Source organism: Phyllostomus hastatus, unplaced genomic scaffold (genome assembly GCF_019186645.2).
Source record: "Phyllostomus hastatus isolate PE091 unplaced genomic scaffold, TTU_PhHast_1.1 phas_contig_159, whole genome shotgun sequence".
Classification (NCBI taxonomy): Eukaryota; Metazoa; Chordata; class Mammalia; order Chiroptera; family Phyllostomidae; genus Phyllostomus; species Phyllostomus hastatus.
The window spans coordinates 33,726,621-33,744,991 of NW_025333640.1; the positions used below are offsets into that span (position 1 = coordinate 33,726,621).

The 18,371-nt window shown below is 42.1% G+C and overlaps 1 protein-coding gene across 2 annotated transcripts in view; it reads right to left on the reverse strand.

Annotated features, from left to right (window-relative positions):
- PCDH10 (protocadherin 10) overlaps window positions 1-17,754 on the reverse strand; it is a 39,917-nt gene extending 22,163 nt beyond the window's left edge. Inside the window, exons 1-4 of one of the 2 annotated variants that reach the window (XM_045831892.1) lie at window positions 14,302-17,754; window positions 12,641-12,699; window positions 11,951-12,057; window positions 3,899-4,204 (exon numbers count right to left, since the gene is read on the reverse strand). In XM_045831892.1, the coding sequence (XP_045687848.1) occupies window positions 3,899-4,204; window positions 11,951-12,057; window positions 12,641-12,699; window positions 14,302-16,926 (3,097 nt within the window). In that variant the 5' untranslated portion in view covers window positions 16,927-17,754. Of the gene's footprint in view, window positions 1-3,821; window positions 4,205-11,950; window positions 12,058-12,640; window positions 12,700-14,301 lie in introns of those variants that run through there. The other variant, XM_045831890.1, reaches the window with a different exon arrangement.
- Between the last annotated feature and the right edge of the window lie 617 nt (window positions 17,755-18,371).

An 18,371-nucleotide genomic window follows, 5' to 3' on the forward strand; every position in this document is an offset into this window, starting at 1 on the left:
TGACTATGTTTATTGACAAGAAATCAACCATTTCCAAATACTTATACTTTTGGTTCTGAATTGTTCAGGCTGATTAGTTACTGAAAGACATGGTTGTTTATTGATAAAAAAAAATTATGAGATGATGTCCAAAATGTAAAGCCAAAATCGTGAAAAAGAATGATTGCAAAAATAATGATAAAGACATTGTTTTAACTATTTGGCTTTTCTAAATTATATAACTTTTACCAATTATATTCTTGAAGTTAAATTATTTTTGTTTCTTATTTGCTGAAATAATTCAGATTGTTTTATGTATAACTTATTGTGTCATTCGAAAGACTTATTTTAAATAAGATGTCTACAATTCAAAATTCTTTAATTCATCATGATAGAAATGCACTGTTTTTAACTTAAACTTAAAGTTACAGTAATATTTTAGTATTTTATTACTCTAATAATGAAAGATGACATTAAGCTAAAATTTATTAACATTTTAAAATAAATCAAAATGCTATGTTGATTTCAAATTATGATAAACGTATTTTACATATTTAAATTTCTTTCCTTGCCCTGGCTAATGTGGCTCAGTGGACTGAGTGCCAGCCTGAGAACCAAAGGGTCGCTGGTTCGATTTTCAATCTAGGGCATGTGCCTGGGTTATGCGCCAGGTCCCGTATCCCCAGTAGGAGGCGCTCGAGGCAACCACGCATTGATGTTTCCGTCTCTCCCCTTCCCCTCTCTAAAAATAAATACATAAAATCTTAAAAAAAAAAGAATGCTTTAACATCTTTTTTTCTTTCCTCGATTTTCCAGTGTGTCCCTTTGGTCTTTTTGAGAGTGTTAACAAGTGACAACATTGTCCCAAAAATAAAAGAAAATACTCATGACAAATGAGGCAAGTATTAATATATGTGTTTTCAGAATTACTCCTAATTGAAAAAATAAGTTCCATATTCATTAAATGCATCATGTATGCTCTTCAGGGGCATTTCCTTTTAATAAAAGGAAGCATGACTGTATTTAGCTATTAAAAACTCAAAGTATACTTTTTAACATGTGTATACACTTATTCTTGTGTTAAAGTCAGTTTCCTACAATTTTTAATTTGAACCTTAGCAATCAGAGGTATAGAAATAGAAAGTTCTTGGGTATAGACAATGATTTCATTTATATCATTAAGCACATCACTATTTCCCTGTCATCGTTGTATAAATGGCAATGGTAACCTTATTGGACCTTTTCTAGAGCTTTACAAAATAACTAAAATTACAGCAACTTTTCTGAACACCAAAATGCACATAATGTTCATTATAAAATGAAATGCATGGTTAGTAAAAGAAAAACTGCCACCTCAATAATTATTTAAACATTCTGATTAAAAACAAGCAATTAGTGTCAATTTTTAGCTTCTTTAATTACATAAGGGATGTGTTTAGGAGATGAGGGTATTTCCATCGCCAGTGATAAATGAAACAACTATTAACAAGTATCACCATGTGAATTTGGAGGGCAAAATGGTCAGAGGCGGTTCTGGATTACAGATTGTACTATTAGATTAACCATAGAATTGACTAGGGCTATTAAATCAGAGCTGTGATGTAATTTGAAGATACTGTGTGAGCCTAAGATGACATTAAACACTAGAAGCTAAAAAATATTCAGATGTAATTGAAATTATAGGAAGAACTAAAGACAATATAAGTAAAAACAAAATAGCCATTGTTCTACTGATTTTTCATGCAGATCACAATTCATCCTAAACCCAGTATTTTGAACAATGCGACTGGCCAAAACAGAAAAAAAATAAATTGTTATTAAAACTAATTTATGCTAATACATATCTGGATAACATGTAAACAAATCCAATTTTCTTGACAAAATAATAGATGCATTCTTTGATTTCTAGCAATACACATAACTGCCAACATATAATTTCTGACGTCAGGTTTCTAAATGGAAACATTGGGTTCTTAGGAATTAGAGAACTTTTCATTAAAATATATGCAGCATTAACATTTGTATTAATAAACTGTTACTGTGATACTTAAAATTAAAGAGAAAAAACTAGTCAATGGAAAATAAATATTTGTAAATGTTTAAATTTTCGCTTCTGTATGTAAGCAAAACTTCATAAAAATTCAAACTCACTAGAGCAAGAGGTTGAATGGATTTTTTTCGCTGTATTTGGTGAAGACTTACAAATTAATATGTACTGAGAGAAATATTTGTATTTATTTAGAAATACAAATTTGAGTTACTTTGAATGATGTGTTTTGACTTTTTGTGTTGAAATCATTGATAATGTATCTCTATAATGTGTATTCTAAAAGTGAGAATGTTGTTTAAAATTTGGCAAAGCTTGGTTTTAGATAACAAATAATATTTAAAATCAAGGATTCAGTTTGAGGACAAAAGGCTGCATCCCAGTTCTCATCTATTAAAATTTGACTTTAAGCTACTTTAAGTCACTAGTGTGTGGATGTTTCAGTTAAACTTCAGGACTTCAGCATTGATATTACACATTTATTATTATATTAGATACTTCAATACTTTTCCCCCTTAAGTGTTTGTTTTCCTTATATTTTATAACTTTGAAAGTAAATCAAAACAAACATTAACTATTTAGAGGGCAGCACAAGTCTTTGGTTCTGAAATGCTAAAACACTCCATCATGCTAAGGTAATGACACTTCTAAGTAATTTCAAAAGATGAACATACTGCTTCATATAATAACATTTGATCATTGTCACCATCACAATGTACGTGTCCGATGGCGGGTACACTCTAGTCACACAACACTCCATTCTTTCTATCAATGGTCAGAGTAGTAGTCACACCTTCGATGCATTTGATCCAACCCTTTCACATTTATACTCGCAAGAGCTAACGTATATGCTCTCTTTTTTCATCCCATTTCATAAAAGTCATAAAAGAAATGATATATAACCAGTCTATCTTATCTTTTGTTTCTACCTTATGGTTCAAGGATATTTTTTTTGCCACTAGGCAATGAAAGTAAGTAAACACGTGTGATGGATTTGCTATTCAAGATAAAACTCATCTTTTGAATGAGTTGTTATGAGTTTCATCCTTATCGAATATTTGCTCATGTGCTTTGACCAAAATATTGAATTGTCGGGAGCATTTATCCACTAACTAAACAGAAAAGATTCCTATATAGCAGACAATAAATGGCTTAATTTCATGACTAAGATCCTCAAAGGAAATATTCTACAGGGAATGGCAAAGCATTTTTATTTTTCACAGTGGTTGTATAAAACAATCCACCAGGAGAACACGGTCCCAAGATTGAAAGAGATGAGTGAAATTATCAAAGGCTCCGTGTTAGGAGACTCTATTATTTGAAATAAATGAAGAATATTGCTTTCATCGCACATTTCCTCTGCTTTGAGCCACACTGGAACCCATGCTAACGTATCAGTAACCCATGTCACGTGGCCAAAGTGAAGGCTGCGCCGAGGTCTGAATTTAGCACACTGCGTGTGATGTCACTGTGGTAAAAGAGGGATTAGGCGATAACACTGGCATCAATAAGAAGATGCGATCTCTCAGCGACTCAAGTGTTATGTTTTTCTTCCTTGATTAAGCCCTTCAAAAAACGTGCAAGAGAGCAATATTCAAAGGAAATATGAAGAGCACTTGAAAAATGTTTTCAACAACATCAAAAGTATTGTTTTTGATTGTTGTTGACAATCCTGCCCTAACACAGAAACCTGTCTTCCTGTTAAGTACATTCATGTTTCCAGAGCAAAGCGCTGCCTGCATCCAAGCAAGAGTCACTATCATCCTTGCTCCTGGAAACAGCTTGAACTCTATTTTTATGACGAAGAATGGCGTGCTGAACTGGATTCCCTCGAGGGGAACACTTTGGTACAGCCTTTTATGCAATACTTACTCAAATAGGGTGGTTTGTAAGGCGCTCGTGTATTAGACAGCAGTCCGTCCAGCTCCTTCCTCTCCAGGGTGCTGTGAAGGGCCTTCTCTTTGCCGAAGGTGGAGAAGGATCGCTCCGCCCCGGGCTGGGCTTCCGGAGTTTCAAACACCTCGGTGTCTGGAACGGAGTCCATGCCGGGCACGTGCAGATTGCTGCGGTAATCAGCAGCCTGGCGTCCATCAGAAGGGACAAAAGAAGGCATCCAGCACCGGTCCGAGTGGCCCAAGGCTTTACACTCCTCGGTGCAGTTGGAGAAGAGATCCATACCTGTGAGCGGGAAAGAGAGAGGCTGCAGAGGCAGGCTTCCCCAACGTGGCCGGCTGCACGGCAGCGAAGGGTTGCAGGCAGCGCAAAGAGGGGTGTCGGGAGTCTTCGCGAGGGTTCTTTCTGTCTCACCCTGACAGGGGCCGAAAATCTCCTTGAATTATTTTGTCAAGGCAAAGAAGCCTCCGAGATAGATGTTTCTAAACTACTCCAGGTATTGGGGAAAATGGAGTGGCCCTAAATTTTGTAAAATAATTTAGAAATGGTGAGTAGAAAAAGAATGAACACTTTTAAAAATTCTCTGGTGATGTTCGTAACAGAAAAAAAAACAACGAAGTGCCAACTTGTCATAATCCATAATCTCTGATGATGATAACGCATGTGGACTTTTGTTCTTAGAAGTGAAATTGCAAGAAATATGCAAAGCACTGAAGATGCTATTTAGATTATGAAATCTGAGCATGTATCCCGAAGTGAGAGTCTACAGAAAACTGGCATATATATTGATAAACCAGTAAGTAACAAGAATGAAATAAGATTTTATGAGTGGCCAAGAGCATGCTTCCCTAAGTTCCTAGGAAATTACTTCCTGAAAGATAGTTCTCAATGACACTCTGGTAGCCAATATTACTACACCCCACTTCTTGTTCACCACCTTAGCCAAATGCAGAACAAATGACTGTAATTAGTGAAACCAAGGTAACCAAGTGCAATGTGAGTCAACTGCAGATACTATTGACAGACACCTTATTACTTGTTCTATATTGGAAACCACTGGTCCTAGCCACTACAGACTGTTTGCTTACTCATCCCAAAACACAGCAGGTCCTCAAATAAGGTTTCATCATTTTGTTACAGTGTTGATGAGAAGGCAGAGGAAGGTAACCTTTTTTTTTTCATTAATCAACTTAGGTATAACTGGTTTATTGTACCTCGTTTCACAGAACTTACGAATGATGTTAAGTAAGGACTTTCTACATCAAGATTTCAAATGTCAACTTTCAGTTTCATTGCCTCCCCTAGATTAACAAGACTATTACAAGACTAATCAGATATTATCTGACTGCGGCTCAAGAAATTCCATTCAGTTTCTTAAGCAAGCCATCACGATTTTGAGCTCTACAGAATACCATTTCATATTCATTTTGATAATTAGTACTAATGCAGAAGAACAAGTCATAAACCAAGAGTGCATTTAGAGGTTTTTTTTCTAAATATAAGAATGCATTTATCGAATATGTTTTTAAGCATGGTCAATTTGAATAACTGAAGTAAGATTGGTCTGTGCATGAGGAACTGGATCGTATGCCTAGCCTTCATGGGCTTGTTCTTGTTTGGTTAACTAACAGCAATATTTATGTAATGAACACACTTGATTGTTTCTTCCATACGCATCCTAAGTGATTTGAGCTCTTGAGCAAGTTTCCGTTCTAAATTCCTGAAGGTATTCTGTCACCCCACTGATTCACTTGTGTGCCTGTGTATGTTAACATCTGTAGCTATAAAATAAAGAGAATAATTTTTCAAAATCACTAAGGCTCTGGGTTATCCATGAATTAAGAACCATTGATTATGTAAATTATGTTTAAAGAAATAACACCAGGCTTCTTATCGTATATTAATCTCACTTTATAATGACTTTTTAACATTTAAATTAAACTATGTATAATGCAAAGTCTAACTTTGATGATAATATTCCATTGACAGTTGTCATGCATAAGTCTGCAAATAAATTACTGATCAGTGAACTGTTGAGGGCCAGCAACGTGAGCTGCAGCCAGGATGAGGTCCAGACTAAGAACTGCACGTAAAACATGTCAGTGCTTCCCTAGACATCAGAGGTCAGTGCTTTCTCCTAGTGCCGCAAGGAGCTATGTAGAGAGAAAAAGAGCACAGGGAAAAGAGAGTCCCTGGTACACACTGACATACCAGGTGGGTAGAAGCTGGAGGACCATAGAGATTTGTATTGCGATGCTCCTGATTTATAATGTGGGGGGAAGGCCTTTTCTTACTAGACGGAATGACTGTGAAGAGTAAAATTAGAATCGGCACTTTATTTAAAAAATACAATCAAGTTGTATGAAATTTGAAGTTGATGGAATTGTTCAAGTATTAAGATAGAATTGTATTATTGGACCCTGATGAAAAAGACAGGTACCTAATGCGAAATTTAGAATAAAATGTCTTTCTCGCATGGCTGAGAAATATAATTTTAACTATGCCACAAGGTCATTAATAATCTGTCATATCACTTGGAGGACCTGCAGGCAAGGGCTCCCATCATCGTGAGCATGATAATCTCATGCAGAAAAACTTGAATAAACTAGTCCCCCAGCGTCCTTGTGCAGTTGGTGTTTAATTATGTTAGGGGGTACTTTTAGTATGATTTGTTTTTCTGAGTAATTTACAGTCAGTGGTGCCCATTTTCTCCTCTTAAAGCAATATGGTGCTCTGCCTCTTTTCATTATCAGAGACTAGTTAAAATTCTCTTAGATAATGTAATGAAGTTCTCGTGGGTTAAGAACCTGCACAGAAAATATAGTATGTGCCTAAGAAGAGTGGAGACATAAGATAAAGTTTTCTGTTGGAAGAATGTTATTTGACAGAAGAAGCAAAACAATTGCAAACGATGTCCTTAGTCAATACACAGCTAGGAGGAAAGATAAGGTGGTGCAAATTATGCATGAATATGTTTTACCAGTTTTACTGATAAAGGAAGTGTACACATTTTTAGTGAGGAAAATATCACAGGAACAATTTTAAACAACATAAATAGTACATTAGTACATTTAAAATAAGTAATGAAAACATTGATTGGAAATGGTTGTTTCATTGGAATTTTTAGCTGTATAGTTTGAGAAGCAAATAAATTTTTTCCTGTTACCCATCTGCACCCTAAGGAGCCATTGAAAGTTTAACATTACTTTATCTTTTTTTCATTTGTTACTAGCTCTATTAAATATATTATTTTAATGACCAAATAAGCAAATGTGTGTTTAAGTTTTGCTGTGATAAATGATAATTATACAATACCCAGGAATGCTAGGTATGTAGCATGTGACATATCAAAATAACATTAAAATTCATATTGCTCTTGGAATAGTAGAATGGCTCAAATTGAAGTCCCAAGATAAAATAAATTTAACTTGATTCTTTTGTCCTCATTCAAATACCCTTATTATAGTACCTATAGGATTTGTATAGCAGAAAAACACAAAACAAACCTCAGTTTGAAAGTATGGTAGTTTCTAAGAAATATCTTAATATATATATTTAACTTCCAATTCTTCTGCTTATTTATTTTCTCCACTTCTCAGAAATAATCTATTTTACCAGGCATGACAGCTGATGTCATAGACTGCCTGTTATGCAAAGATACATTTAGACAAATTTTAAAATACATCTTTTGTAACTCACAAGTAACATGTCCCTTAGGGTCAAAGACAGTGATATTACCTCTGAGAATGAATTGTAATTTCAAAAATATATTTGTATTCAACTTGTACTATTTCCTGATGAATGTAATAATACAGAACTATGTTACCTTTCTTTCTCATGTACCAAACTTTCATTAAAAATCTTTAATACTTTTCAAAACATGGTAAGTTAATTTTAAAGAAAATCAACACTTAATTTTCAATTACGTTTCCAGTCTTTCTTTCACCATATGACACTGGAAAACTGAGAAGTATTAAATAAAATCATAAAAAATGCTATAATTTTTAGGAAACTGTAGTTTGGAGGCAGATATTTATCAACAGAATTCAAGCATGAAAATTTGAACATGTCTATTGTGATTTTTCCCTAATGTTTATATTTTCTTCCTTTTCTATCAATACTGTGTCTTATATATTGTTTTAATCATAAATCTCTCCACATCATGTTGTGTCTCAGATTTTTACCAAATCCCTTAACAAGCTTTTGCAAACAACGGTGCACATTGATTTTATTTATAAAGCCAAAAACTTTGCCAGTGTCTAAATTCTGGCTGGAGTTTGAAAAGAGAATTTATATTTATGGTAAGTCAAGGATTCTTGATATTGTTGTAGCTGTGCGATGTGTTAATATATTTTGTGATATCATTTATCTACTAGTTTGAATATATTAACAATTTAAATCATTTTATATTTACATGTATAGACACATTTTTAATATATATCATGTATCAATCTCATACTAATTAGTTAAGAAACAAATACATTTAGAAATTAAGTTTCCTTATAACTGAAAAAAAAATAACAGGAGCAATTTGACATTTTGAGGTAAACTATAACAAGTAACATTAACAAAATCACTTATGGGGGTTCTCCTCTTCATATATGTTTAAGAACCACAATTATTAAAAATAAATTCATAATTTATCCTAGTATCATTCGCATTGTAAGTATTTAAATGAAAAAAAATAACTTCTTACCACTTAATAGATCTCCTTAGATGTACCTCCAATAATATTAAAATATTTAAGAAAATACAAAGGAAAATGTTGCATCAGTATTACAAATAAGAAAAAAAGCTTATCTTTTAATCTAATGGTAATAAAAACACATTTGAAAATACATTTCTTTGGAAATCCACTTCGACTGTCTTTGGCTGTTTAAGCTGTGATTAATCATTTTTCTTCTGGCGATGATTTATGCATGCATTTACCACATCTCCCTGGAGTTCAGCCACATCTAACCAATACATCAATAGTGCCCTGAAAAAAACGGAAAGCACCTTGACAAGGCCGGAGAGAAAAAGTGCCCCAGAGCACTGGTCAAGCTGAAGAATCTCACACATGGAGCCAGGTGCAGTGGGAAACTGAAAAAGCTTATGTGGTTCTCTGTGCAGCTGCCTCTGTATTTAAAGCCCTTCTATGAACAAAATTGGTGGCTGCAAAGGGCTGAGAATGAGGACAAGTGGAGGAGGGGAGGGGGAAGAACAAAAAAGAAAACTATTCATAGAAGAATAAATGGAAGGCGTATCTTAATAAGCTCATACACGGTAATGTGAACATAGTGGGAATTAGACAGGTGAAGCTCTCACTGAGCTGAAGGGTAGAGGAGATGCAGTAATGGAATGAGGTTCACACTAAAGGAGAGAATTCAGCATCTGTATCTTGCCAGAGTTATTTTTCCTTGATAATCTAACCTTCCTCCCTTAAAACCCAGCTGAGTAAGATTTGCCTAATAGTATGAAATGTTTTCATATCCTAAACCTGAAAATAGATGTGCTATGGAAATTTCCTAAATATTGCAACACTGGAAGAGTATTAATACCTGGCTTTTCAAGGAAATAAAACAGATGTACTTATTTACCTGAAACGGGCTTAACTTTCAGAAAATATTCTTGCTATTTGGTGTGGGATTTATAGTACACAACATCAGTAAAAAAAAAAAAAAAGCATGAAGTAAAAGCATTTTCAATTCTCTGCACAGGAGGTTTTTGTACTTGAAAGAAGATGGTCAACATCATTCTTAAAATAAGATTAGACATATTAAAACCGCCTGCAATTCAGCACAGGGAGGTGCGATGACTTCTCGATAAAAACGTGTGATTCCAGTTCTGTGCCTGGTACCTAGTGGCCGCCCTGCAACCGCTAATGGAATGCAGAGATTGTAAACGCTGCGATACTTTTACAGGCTTCCAAACTTAAAGATGGGGGTGGGGGGGGGGGGAGAAAAACTGCCATTTGGATAAAGAAAAAGGAAAACCGCCTTACTTTTTAAAAATGTTCTCAGAACCCAACTTGGCAGTCTACCTGTCCTTTGGACGCCGTGACATCTCCAACAACCCCAAAGAAGCATTCCCAAAGGGCGACCTGAGTGCCCGCGAATCACGAGAGCACCTGAGCAGCACTATCTCCCCATCCATCTTCCAAATTTAGTTCCTTTTTTTTTCAGATGTTTACTCATCTCTCTTCCTTCAGTTAGATTAGGATAGTTCATTATGTCGGAGGGAAAAAACTAATTGAAATGTTCAGTGACACTGGAGTGCCGTGAGGAGGGGGAGGAGTGGGGTGGGGGTGGGGAAGGAGTACACTGCATCCCAAGAAGCACGCGGCGGATACCCTGTTTTAAAAAATGTATTCCAGATTTTGTTTTAAAAGTTTTGGAAGGCTGCTAAGTTGGAAAGTCTGAGAAAAGAAGAGAATGCACCACTCTAAACGTACAACTTCTTAAAGATAACAAATCATATGCCACATATAGGCCAAAAATAAAAGGGACTTTGTACTCGAATATAAACTTCTGGCAAGAGCTGGTTTGTTGTCAGGTTCCCAGACACTAAATAGATGCTCTGTTCACTTAGCGTGAAGGCCCGCAAGGGGCAGGGACCTCCGGGGTTTCTTGGCAGTTCTCAAGTCTCATTAGGTCTGCATATTAATGACTTGCAGCAATATAAAGAGACCCTTGAACAGCCTTTCCCCCCCTCCTCCTGCCTGTGTTTCCCAAGCCTCCGGCAGCCTCAGACACAGCGCACATTAGCCCAGTCTCAGGCTTGAGCCGCCCCTGCTGCCTGGCGACCATGGGGTGTGGCCTGCCCTTCCACACACCACCTCGGTGCCATCCGGACGTCCACCAAGTATGTCAGATGGGTGTTCTCGAGGACCAACGTCACCTTGAAAATCAGGACCCTACCACTCTATGCTTATGTCATTAAGCAAAACAAAGCTCAAATCATAAGCGAAAGGAGTTGAACCCTGGGAGGATCCAAAGATGGGCACTCTTAGAAGTTGCAAAAGTTTATTTCGCTTTCCATTTTCTGATGGGTCAGATAAACACAAAACTTATTCGGGAAAAATAAAAAGAAAAAAAACACAACAAACACCCTTTTAGCTGAAGTGCAAATGAAACAACAAGAAAGCCCAAACTTTATGAAATTATTTTCATTATTTTAAGGTATGTATTTTATTTCCCTTAAGTGTTTCCTTTATGGATTAGTAAGTGGAGTTATCAGGGTCCTACAAAATGTGAAGATTAAATTTATACAGAAAAAAATAAAGCAAAATATATAAAATAAAATAAATTTTAAAAATATGTATCCCATCACAGGCCTGTCAATGACAACCATGAAGTCCACACATAACTACACAGAACTACATAACTGCACACATAACTGCACAGAATCTCCCTTTCTGACAGGTCACAGGCTCTGCTGAAGAGATGAGGAAACTTAGCCTGCTTCAGAAAACACACAAGTCATTTGACATGCTGTCAAACGTTTCCTCGTGTCCTGAGGCCCAAGGACCCAGGGTTGGAAACCCTGCTTCCAACCCTCTTGGGACTTTTCATCAGCATGCATTCTCTCCTTCACGCCTCGGGGGCACGCAAGACACCTGGGTACTAGTCCCCAGCCATCCACTTGTCCTCTTGTGACCTTGTGCAGGTCAATCAATTTTATTAATCTTCAGTGACCTCACCCACAAACAAGTCTAGTGAAACCTTAATTGACTGAATACTGGGGACTGGCCCAGGTGAGAGATCTATGGCTTTTAGCATGCACTATACTTCCATTACAGCACATTACATCAGGAAGAAATAGTTCGTATTCTCACGTATTCCACAATGAATTTCTCATTGTCCAAAAGGAACATCGTATTTTTATAACCCTCTTCGAGTATACATTTATCAACATAGGCTGACACCATGCATTTCTGTACACATACCAACATTAAATTCGCAAAGGAATTACCTAGGACATCATCCTTTCTAGATTTTTTTTTTTAAATTATAAAAGTCAGCATTCAGGTCGCCCTTGGATCACACTTACCAGCTGACTGGCCACGGTTGGTGGCATCGTGATCACTATCTCCCTGTTCACTGTCTCCATGACCACTGTCCTTAGAGCTTACTATGTCGGCTTCCTGGAATGCAGAACTAGAAGTACAAAAACGTGAATATTAGAATTTAAAAAAAAAAAGAAAAAGGTGAAGTAACACAGAAAACATTCTTCTGCCACCACATGGTCACTGGTGGTGCTGCAGACACATAGACACTCGGCTGGTTTTATTTCTGTAGAAAGCCTGTTTTCACCAGCTGAAGCCTAACTCTTCAAAATCGAGCATTAGCAGTCAGCTTGAGCCCCTCCAGGCATGTAAAGTCTAGGTAGCATTGCATGATTGGAGCTCAGTTTGTATGTGTATCATTTTTAAACAGGAGGCGTGCATGTGCACCTGGGACAGTTAGGAAGCCCACCCGAAGCAGTGTAGGAGTGGAAACTGGCAAAATATTCACGTATGTTTAGCAACTTCTATATAAACAAAATATACCCAGATTTGAATGTGTTATCTAGGAAACACAGCATAATTCATATTTATGGCCTGCCTTCATTGAAAGCACTTTATGTTTTATATTTTAATATTGAATAATATACCTAATTCCTACTTATAGTAGGTAGTAGCTTGTCTATACACCAAGCTAGGGAAAAAAATAATAAAAACGAAGAAGAAGAAGTCCATACCTGTTAACTCGGCGAGGTCTGTCAACTAGGTAGCTGAGCTCTGCTCTCTGGTGTTTAGTCTAGGAAAAAAATAAATAAATCAAGAGCATTTGAATGCTAAGGGTTTAACTAATAGTCTGCTATTGAGGTTAGGGACTAATTCTAGCTTCAGTAATTGTGTATATTTGTATGAATTTCCAGGCTGCTCTCAGATCTCTGCCCTCCTGCTGGGCGAGGGCAGGGAGACAGGCAAAGACACATTTAGTTTAGATTTTCAGTGCATTTTTCTGCAAAAATGCAGCAATAAAAGGCCATTTTTGAATGTGTGGGTGTTTTTGAGAATGCAAATGACCTCATAGCTGGGGCTCATAAACTCTTGTCTCTGGCAGAGTCAACCTAGTTATTTCCTGCAGTCTGTCTTTCCATGGCCTAGAACAGTGTTCAGGTGCACCCTGGTTGACACAAGAAAAACAGCACGCTCAATAAGCAAAAAGTTTGGATGTTTTGTGGAATTATTTTGTTGTTTATTTTCAAAATGTGCTTAAGATACAAATGAGCTGTACAAATATTCATGAAAGTCAATTAATAATATCTAAGACTCAAATAAATAAAATAACCTGCTAAAGGAGGAGTGAATAACCCTCCCTCCAGCCAAAATCTTTCCCCCTCCAAAGTCCCTCTGCATGCTCCTCCCGCCTCCACCGCCCACACACCATTTCTGGTCCAAACTTTTTTTCTTTTCTTTTTTCTTTTCTTCTTCTTCTTTACAAAAGCCAACTCTCTTCTCCCTCTCCCTCCCTCCTTCCAACTTTGCCACCTCTCCATCTTTTAAGAAATCAGAATTGACAAGCCAAGTTCTTTGATGAAGAAAGCCAACAACAGTGATATATCAAAAACAGTGGCAAGAAGGTGACTGTTAGTTAAAAAGATATATTTAAGACAATAGTTGTTTGAGCCTTCCATTTAGTTTACGCTTACAGGGGTTTGTGCCAAAGCAACTTCATTCAAATTCACACTGTGTGGGCCTTCGGTTTCAAGAGCATCTGTAAATGCTGTCCAGAACACAACTGAAGGCTTCTCTTCAACCCGAGTTCAGAGGACAGGAATCTGATAACTCATTCACTACAACATGCATTCGAGTTTAGACAACTGTGCAAAGTTAAACAATCTATAGCTTACTTTTACACGCGACTGAAAGCATTGAGAAACAGGGCAAAACAATTTTAACTTTATTAACGCCTGTGACAAACGCAAAGAGAAAAAAGATCTTTGCCAGTGCCAGCGAGTTCCCCCACCGCATTCCCCTCTGCCCCCTCCCATTTGCCCCCTCACTCCCAGGTTTCTGAAGTGGGAAACGGCTGCAGAGTGAGAGGGGGCTAGAATTTTAAAGCAAAGATGCCAGAGGGAAGGAAGAAAGGGTCCAAGGTGGCAAGCACCAAGGAGAGGAAATGAAAATCAACGTGGAGGGGTGGAGCGCAGAGAATTAGGGACAACACGTAGTTTAGGTTACACACAAAGGGGTGGAAAAGGGGGACCCCCCTCCTTCATACCCCTACAAAGATACAAATAAGCTAGTATTCTAAAAATCAATACACAGCGCACCAGGGAGAACCAGGGCCGGGCTAGAGGAGGCTCTCGGATGGAGGAGATGAGAGATGGTGGTCTTTTCGCTTCAGCCTTACCTCGTTGGACAAAATGCTTCCGTTGGAGATGATGTCGGGCTGCTGGTCTGTGTAGCCGGTGACGATGGCCCCGCAGGGGTTGTGCTCAGTGTCCGTGCTACGAGAAGGGCTGCAGGGCTTAAGGAACATCAGGTCGGTCTTGGCGGACTCAGGGGTCAGGCAGACCTGGTAGCAGTAATTCTGGTTGTGGTGGTGGGAGCCGAAGCCCCCGGACTCCTCCACCGGCACTTGGGCCGGGTTGCTGGGTACGTTGGAACTCTGCACCAGCATGATGTCAGACTTGCTGAGTTTCTTCTTGCGCGCCCGGGCTTGCCGGCCGCAGCAGGTCGCGCCCCCGCCGCCGCAGCAGCAGCAGAGGCAGCAGTCGCTGGCCAGACACGTGTAGATGTTGAGCTTCTTCTCTTTCTGGCAACGCACCGCCAGCACGATCATGGCCAGCAGGAAGATGAAGGACACCGAACCCAGAGCGATGATGAGGATGAGGGTCAGGTCCAGCGAGGTCTCCCCGCTGCCAGAGCGGCTGGGGCGCGGGTGCTCCCCTGTCCCCCCGCCACTGCCCCCGCCCCCGCCTTGGGGCTCGACTGCGCCATCCACCAGCTGCACCATCAGGGTGGCGGTGGAGGACAGAGGCGGTTGCCCGTGGTCCCGCACCTCGATCACCAGCTCGTAAGGCCGCTGGGGGTCGCGCTTGGCCGGCACCCGGCGCGCTGTGCGGAGCTCCCCGGTGCGCCAGTCCATGCGGAAGAGGTTCATTTCGTTGCCCCGCACAATGCTGTAGGTGAGCCGGGCGTTCTCGCCATCGTCCGCGTCCACTGCGGCCACACGAGTCAGCAGGTACCCGGGCTCCGCCGAGCGGGGCAGCACCTCGCGCGCCGGCGTCCCATTGCGCCCCGGCAGGGGCGCCACGATGGCAGGGGCGTTGTCGTTCTGATCCACGATGAGGATGTTGACGGTGGCGTTGCCAGCCAGTGCCTGGGGACTGCCGGCATCCCGGGCTTCCACCTGGAAGCTGAAGTCCTTGAGCTGCTCGTAGTCGAAGGAGCGCAGGGCGTACAAGTAGCCGTTCTCGGAGTTGATGGACACGTAAGTGAAGACGCTCATGCCCTGGATCTGGCACTCGAGGATCGAGTAGGCTAGTTGGGCGTTGGCGCCCTCGTCGCGGTCCGTGGCGCTCACCGCGTAGATGTAGGCGCCCGGCACGTTGTTCTCGGTCACATACACGTCGTAGACCGGCTGGTTGAACCGCGGTGCGTTGTCGTTCACGTCTGACACTTGCACCTGGATGGACTTACTGGTGGAGAGCGCCGGCTCACCCCGGTCCCGTGCCACCACCGTCAGGGTGTAGGAGTCCCCCGCCTCGCGGTCCAGGGGCGCCTCGGTCACGATGGTGTAGTAGTTCTTGAAGGAAGACTTGAGGCGGAACGGCACGTCCCCTAGCAGCTCGCACTGCACCTGCCCGTTCTCCTCTGAGTCGCGGTCGGTCACGCTGAACAGGGCCACCACTGTGCCGGGCGCCGCGCCCTCGCTCACCGCCTCCTTCACGGTGCTGAAGCTGATCTCCGGCGCGTTGTCGTTAGCATCCAGCACTCGCACAAGCACCTTGCAGTGTGCGGGCACGGCGTTGGGGCCCAGGTCCTTGGCTTGTACGTACACCTGGTACACCGGGCTCTCTTCGTAGTCCAGCTCGCCGCTCACCTCCAGCCGGCCTGTGCGCGGGGAGAGTCCGAAGAGCTCCCGCGCCCGGGGCGAAATGTGGCTGCTGAAGGAGTACACGACCTCGCCGTTCTGGCCCTCGTCTGGGTCCGTGGCATTGAGCTGGATCACCAGCGTGCCGGGCGGCGAGTTCTCCGGTAGGGACACAGTGTAGACGGGTTGGTCGAAGGCGGGCACGTTGTCATTGGAGTCTAGCACTCGGATGGTGAGTAGGGCCGTGCCGGTGCGCTGCTGCTGGGGGGGCAGGCCCCCTCCCCCGCCGCCTCCCCCTCCTTCACCTCCTCCTCCCCCTCCTCCCCCGTCCACCGCGGTCAGCACGTAGCGGTGCACCGCTTGCTGCTCTCGGTCCAGCGGCTTCTCCAGCACCAGCTCGGCGAATCGGTTGCCATCCCCCTGGGTCTGCACGTCCAGGGAGAAGTAGCTGTTGGGGGTGATCTCGTAGTCGCGCAAGGAGTTGGTGCCCACGTCTGGGTCGAATGCGCTCTCCAGAGGGAAGCGGGTGCCTGGCGTGGCGCTCTCGGAGATCTCCACGGTCAGGTCCGGCTCCGGGAAGGAGGGGGGGTTGTCGTTGATGTCCAGCACTTCGATCTCCACCCGGAACAGCTCCAAGGGGTTCTCCAGGAACACCTCCAGGTGCAGGACGCAGGACGGGCTCTGCTTGCAGATTTGCTCGCGGTCTATCTTCTCGTTCACGTACAACACCCCGGTCTCCAGGTTGAGGTCCAGGTATGGGGTCCGGGAATTGGGCACCGTCTGAAACCTGCGAGCTGAAAGTTTTGTAATGTCCAAGCCCAGGTCTTCAGCGATATTCCCCACGAAAGTGCCATGTTCCTGCTCCTCCTGCACCGTGTAGTGAAGCTGGGAAAAGACTCCTTCCACCATCCAGAGCAAGGCAAATAATAGCACAATCATCTCCAAAGGGAAAGGAAGCAGCTTCCCGCAGCCAGTCAGCCACCCAATCACCTCCCCCACCACTACGAGGAAAAAAAATAAATACAAATAAAAGTGCGCTATGTCGGGGGCTCCTGTGGCTTTTCTGTCCTCAAAAATCTTATTCCTTTTGCTTCATTTTAGGACTTCCCCCAATTCAGCCTCATTTTTCAATCTTAGCGCAGAAAGGGTGACGGGCGTCCCCTTTCCTCATCTGTAATCTTCCCACCGACCAATTAATAAAATAATAATACAATAGTCAGCGTCCGACAGCGTCCTTTATTCCCACAGTCTTGGCGCAGCGCGGCGCTGGCAAATCCCAAGGAGGAAATTCCGATATTTCAAGACTGTCCTCGGTGTGTCTTCTTGCTGATGGGAGGAGAAGGAGGAGGAGGGAAAGAAGGAGGAGGAAGATGAAGAGGAAGAGGAGAAGGAAGAAGAGATGCTGCCGGCACCGCTGAACATGCCTCTTACTGTCAACGGCGGGCTAACGCAAAAGGGCTTAAAAGCAGCGAGGAAATGTTGTGCCGGAAAAGCATAGACTGGCTCTGCAGCATAAAACTTTCATTCTCTTCATTTCTCCGGATGGATGTTCTTCTTGGCATTTCCCCCCCACTCCCTGTGTCGCTCTATTTGAGTGTTTTGGCTTTCATGTCTTGTCTCTCTCCGTCCTCATCTCCACCGTCCTTTGACTCTCAGTCCCTGTGCTGAGATGTTTCTTTTCTGCCGTTTCCTTCCCCAGCCTTTCCCTCTAACCTGTCTCTCTTCCTTCTAGTCCTTCCCTCCTCCTGCTTCAGCCTCAGAGCCTGTGATCTACGCTGGGCTGTTTCTGAGCTCCGAGCGCAACGCTTCTCTGTTTTTGCGCAGCGCCCTCATTCTGCCAACCAATCCCTGAGGAGCACCGCCCACCGAGCCACTGTTAACTGGCTGAACTGGCCGTCAAGTAGACACGTCACCTGGCACCGGGCGGGGCGGGATAGAACCCGCAGCCCGGCGGTCGCGGTGAGTGTGAGTGCGAGAGAGACAGAGAGAACCGCCCCGCAGGTCCCGAGGCGCTTGCTGGGGACGCTGCCGCGGAAAGTTCCCAGTCCCCAGCCGCAGGTAATGGAGAGGGAATAGAGAGGTTCCCCCGTTTGCATCAGCAAATGCAAAACCACAATAGCAACAGCAGCTGCGGTATCCTCTCTCAGGAGCGGGGTTTCCAATGACGCTAACATTCTTTTTCCTTTAAGGTATTTTCCTTGCTACTGATCACGGAAAAAAAAAATCACCGAGAACGGGAAAAAGTTGCAGTGTGACCACGACTTGGCAGGGGTTACCTAATGAAGGACCTCTGGAGAAGACTGGCAGGGCATTTACAAAACGGGTATAATATGGCCTGTGTCAAACTGAGCGTACGGGAGTGCGAGGGCCGCGTGGAACAGGAG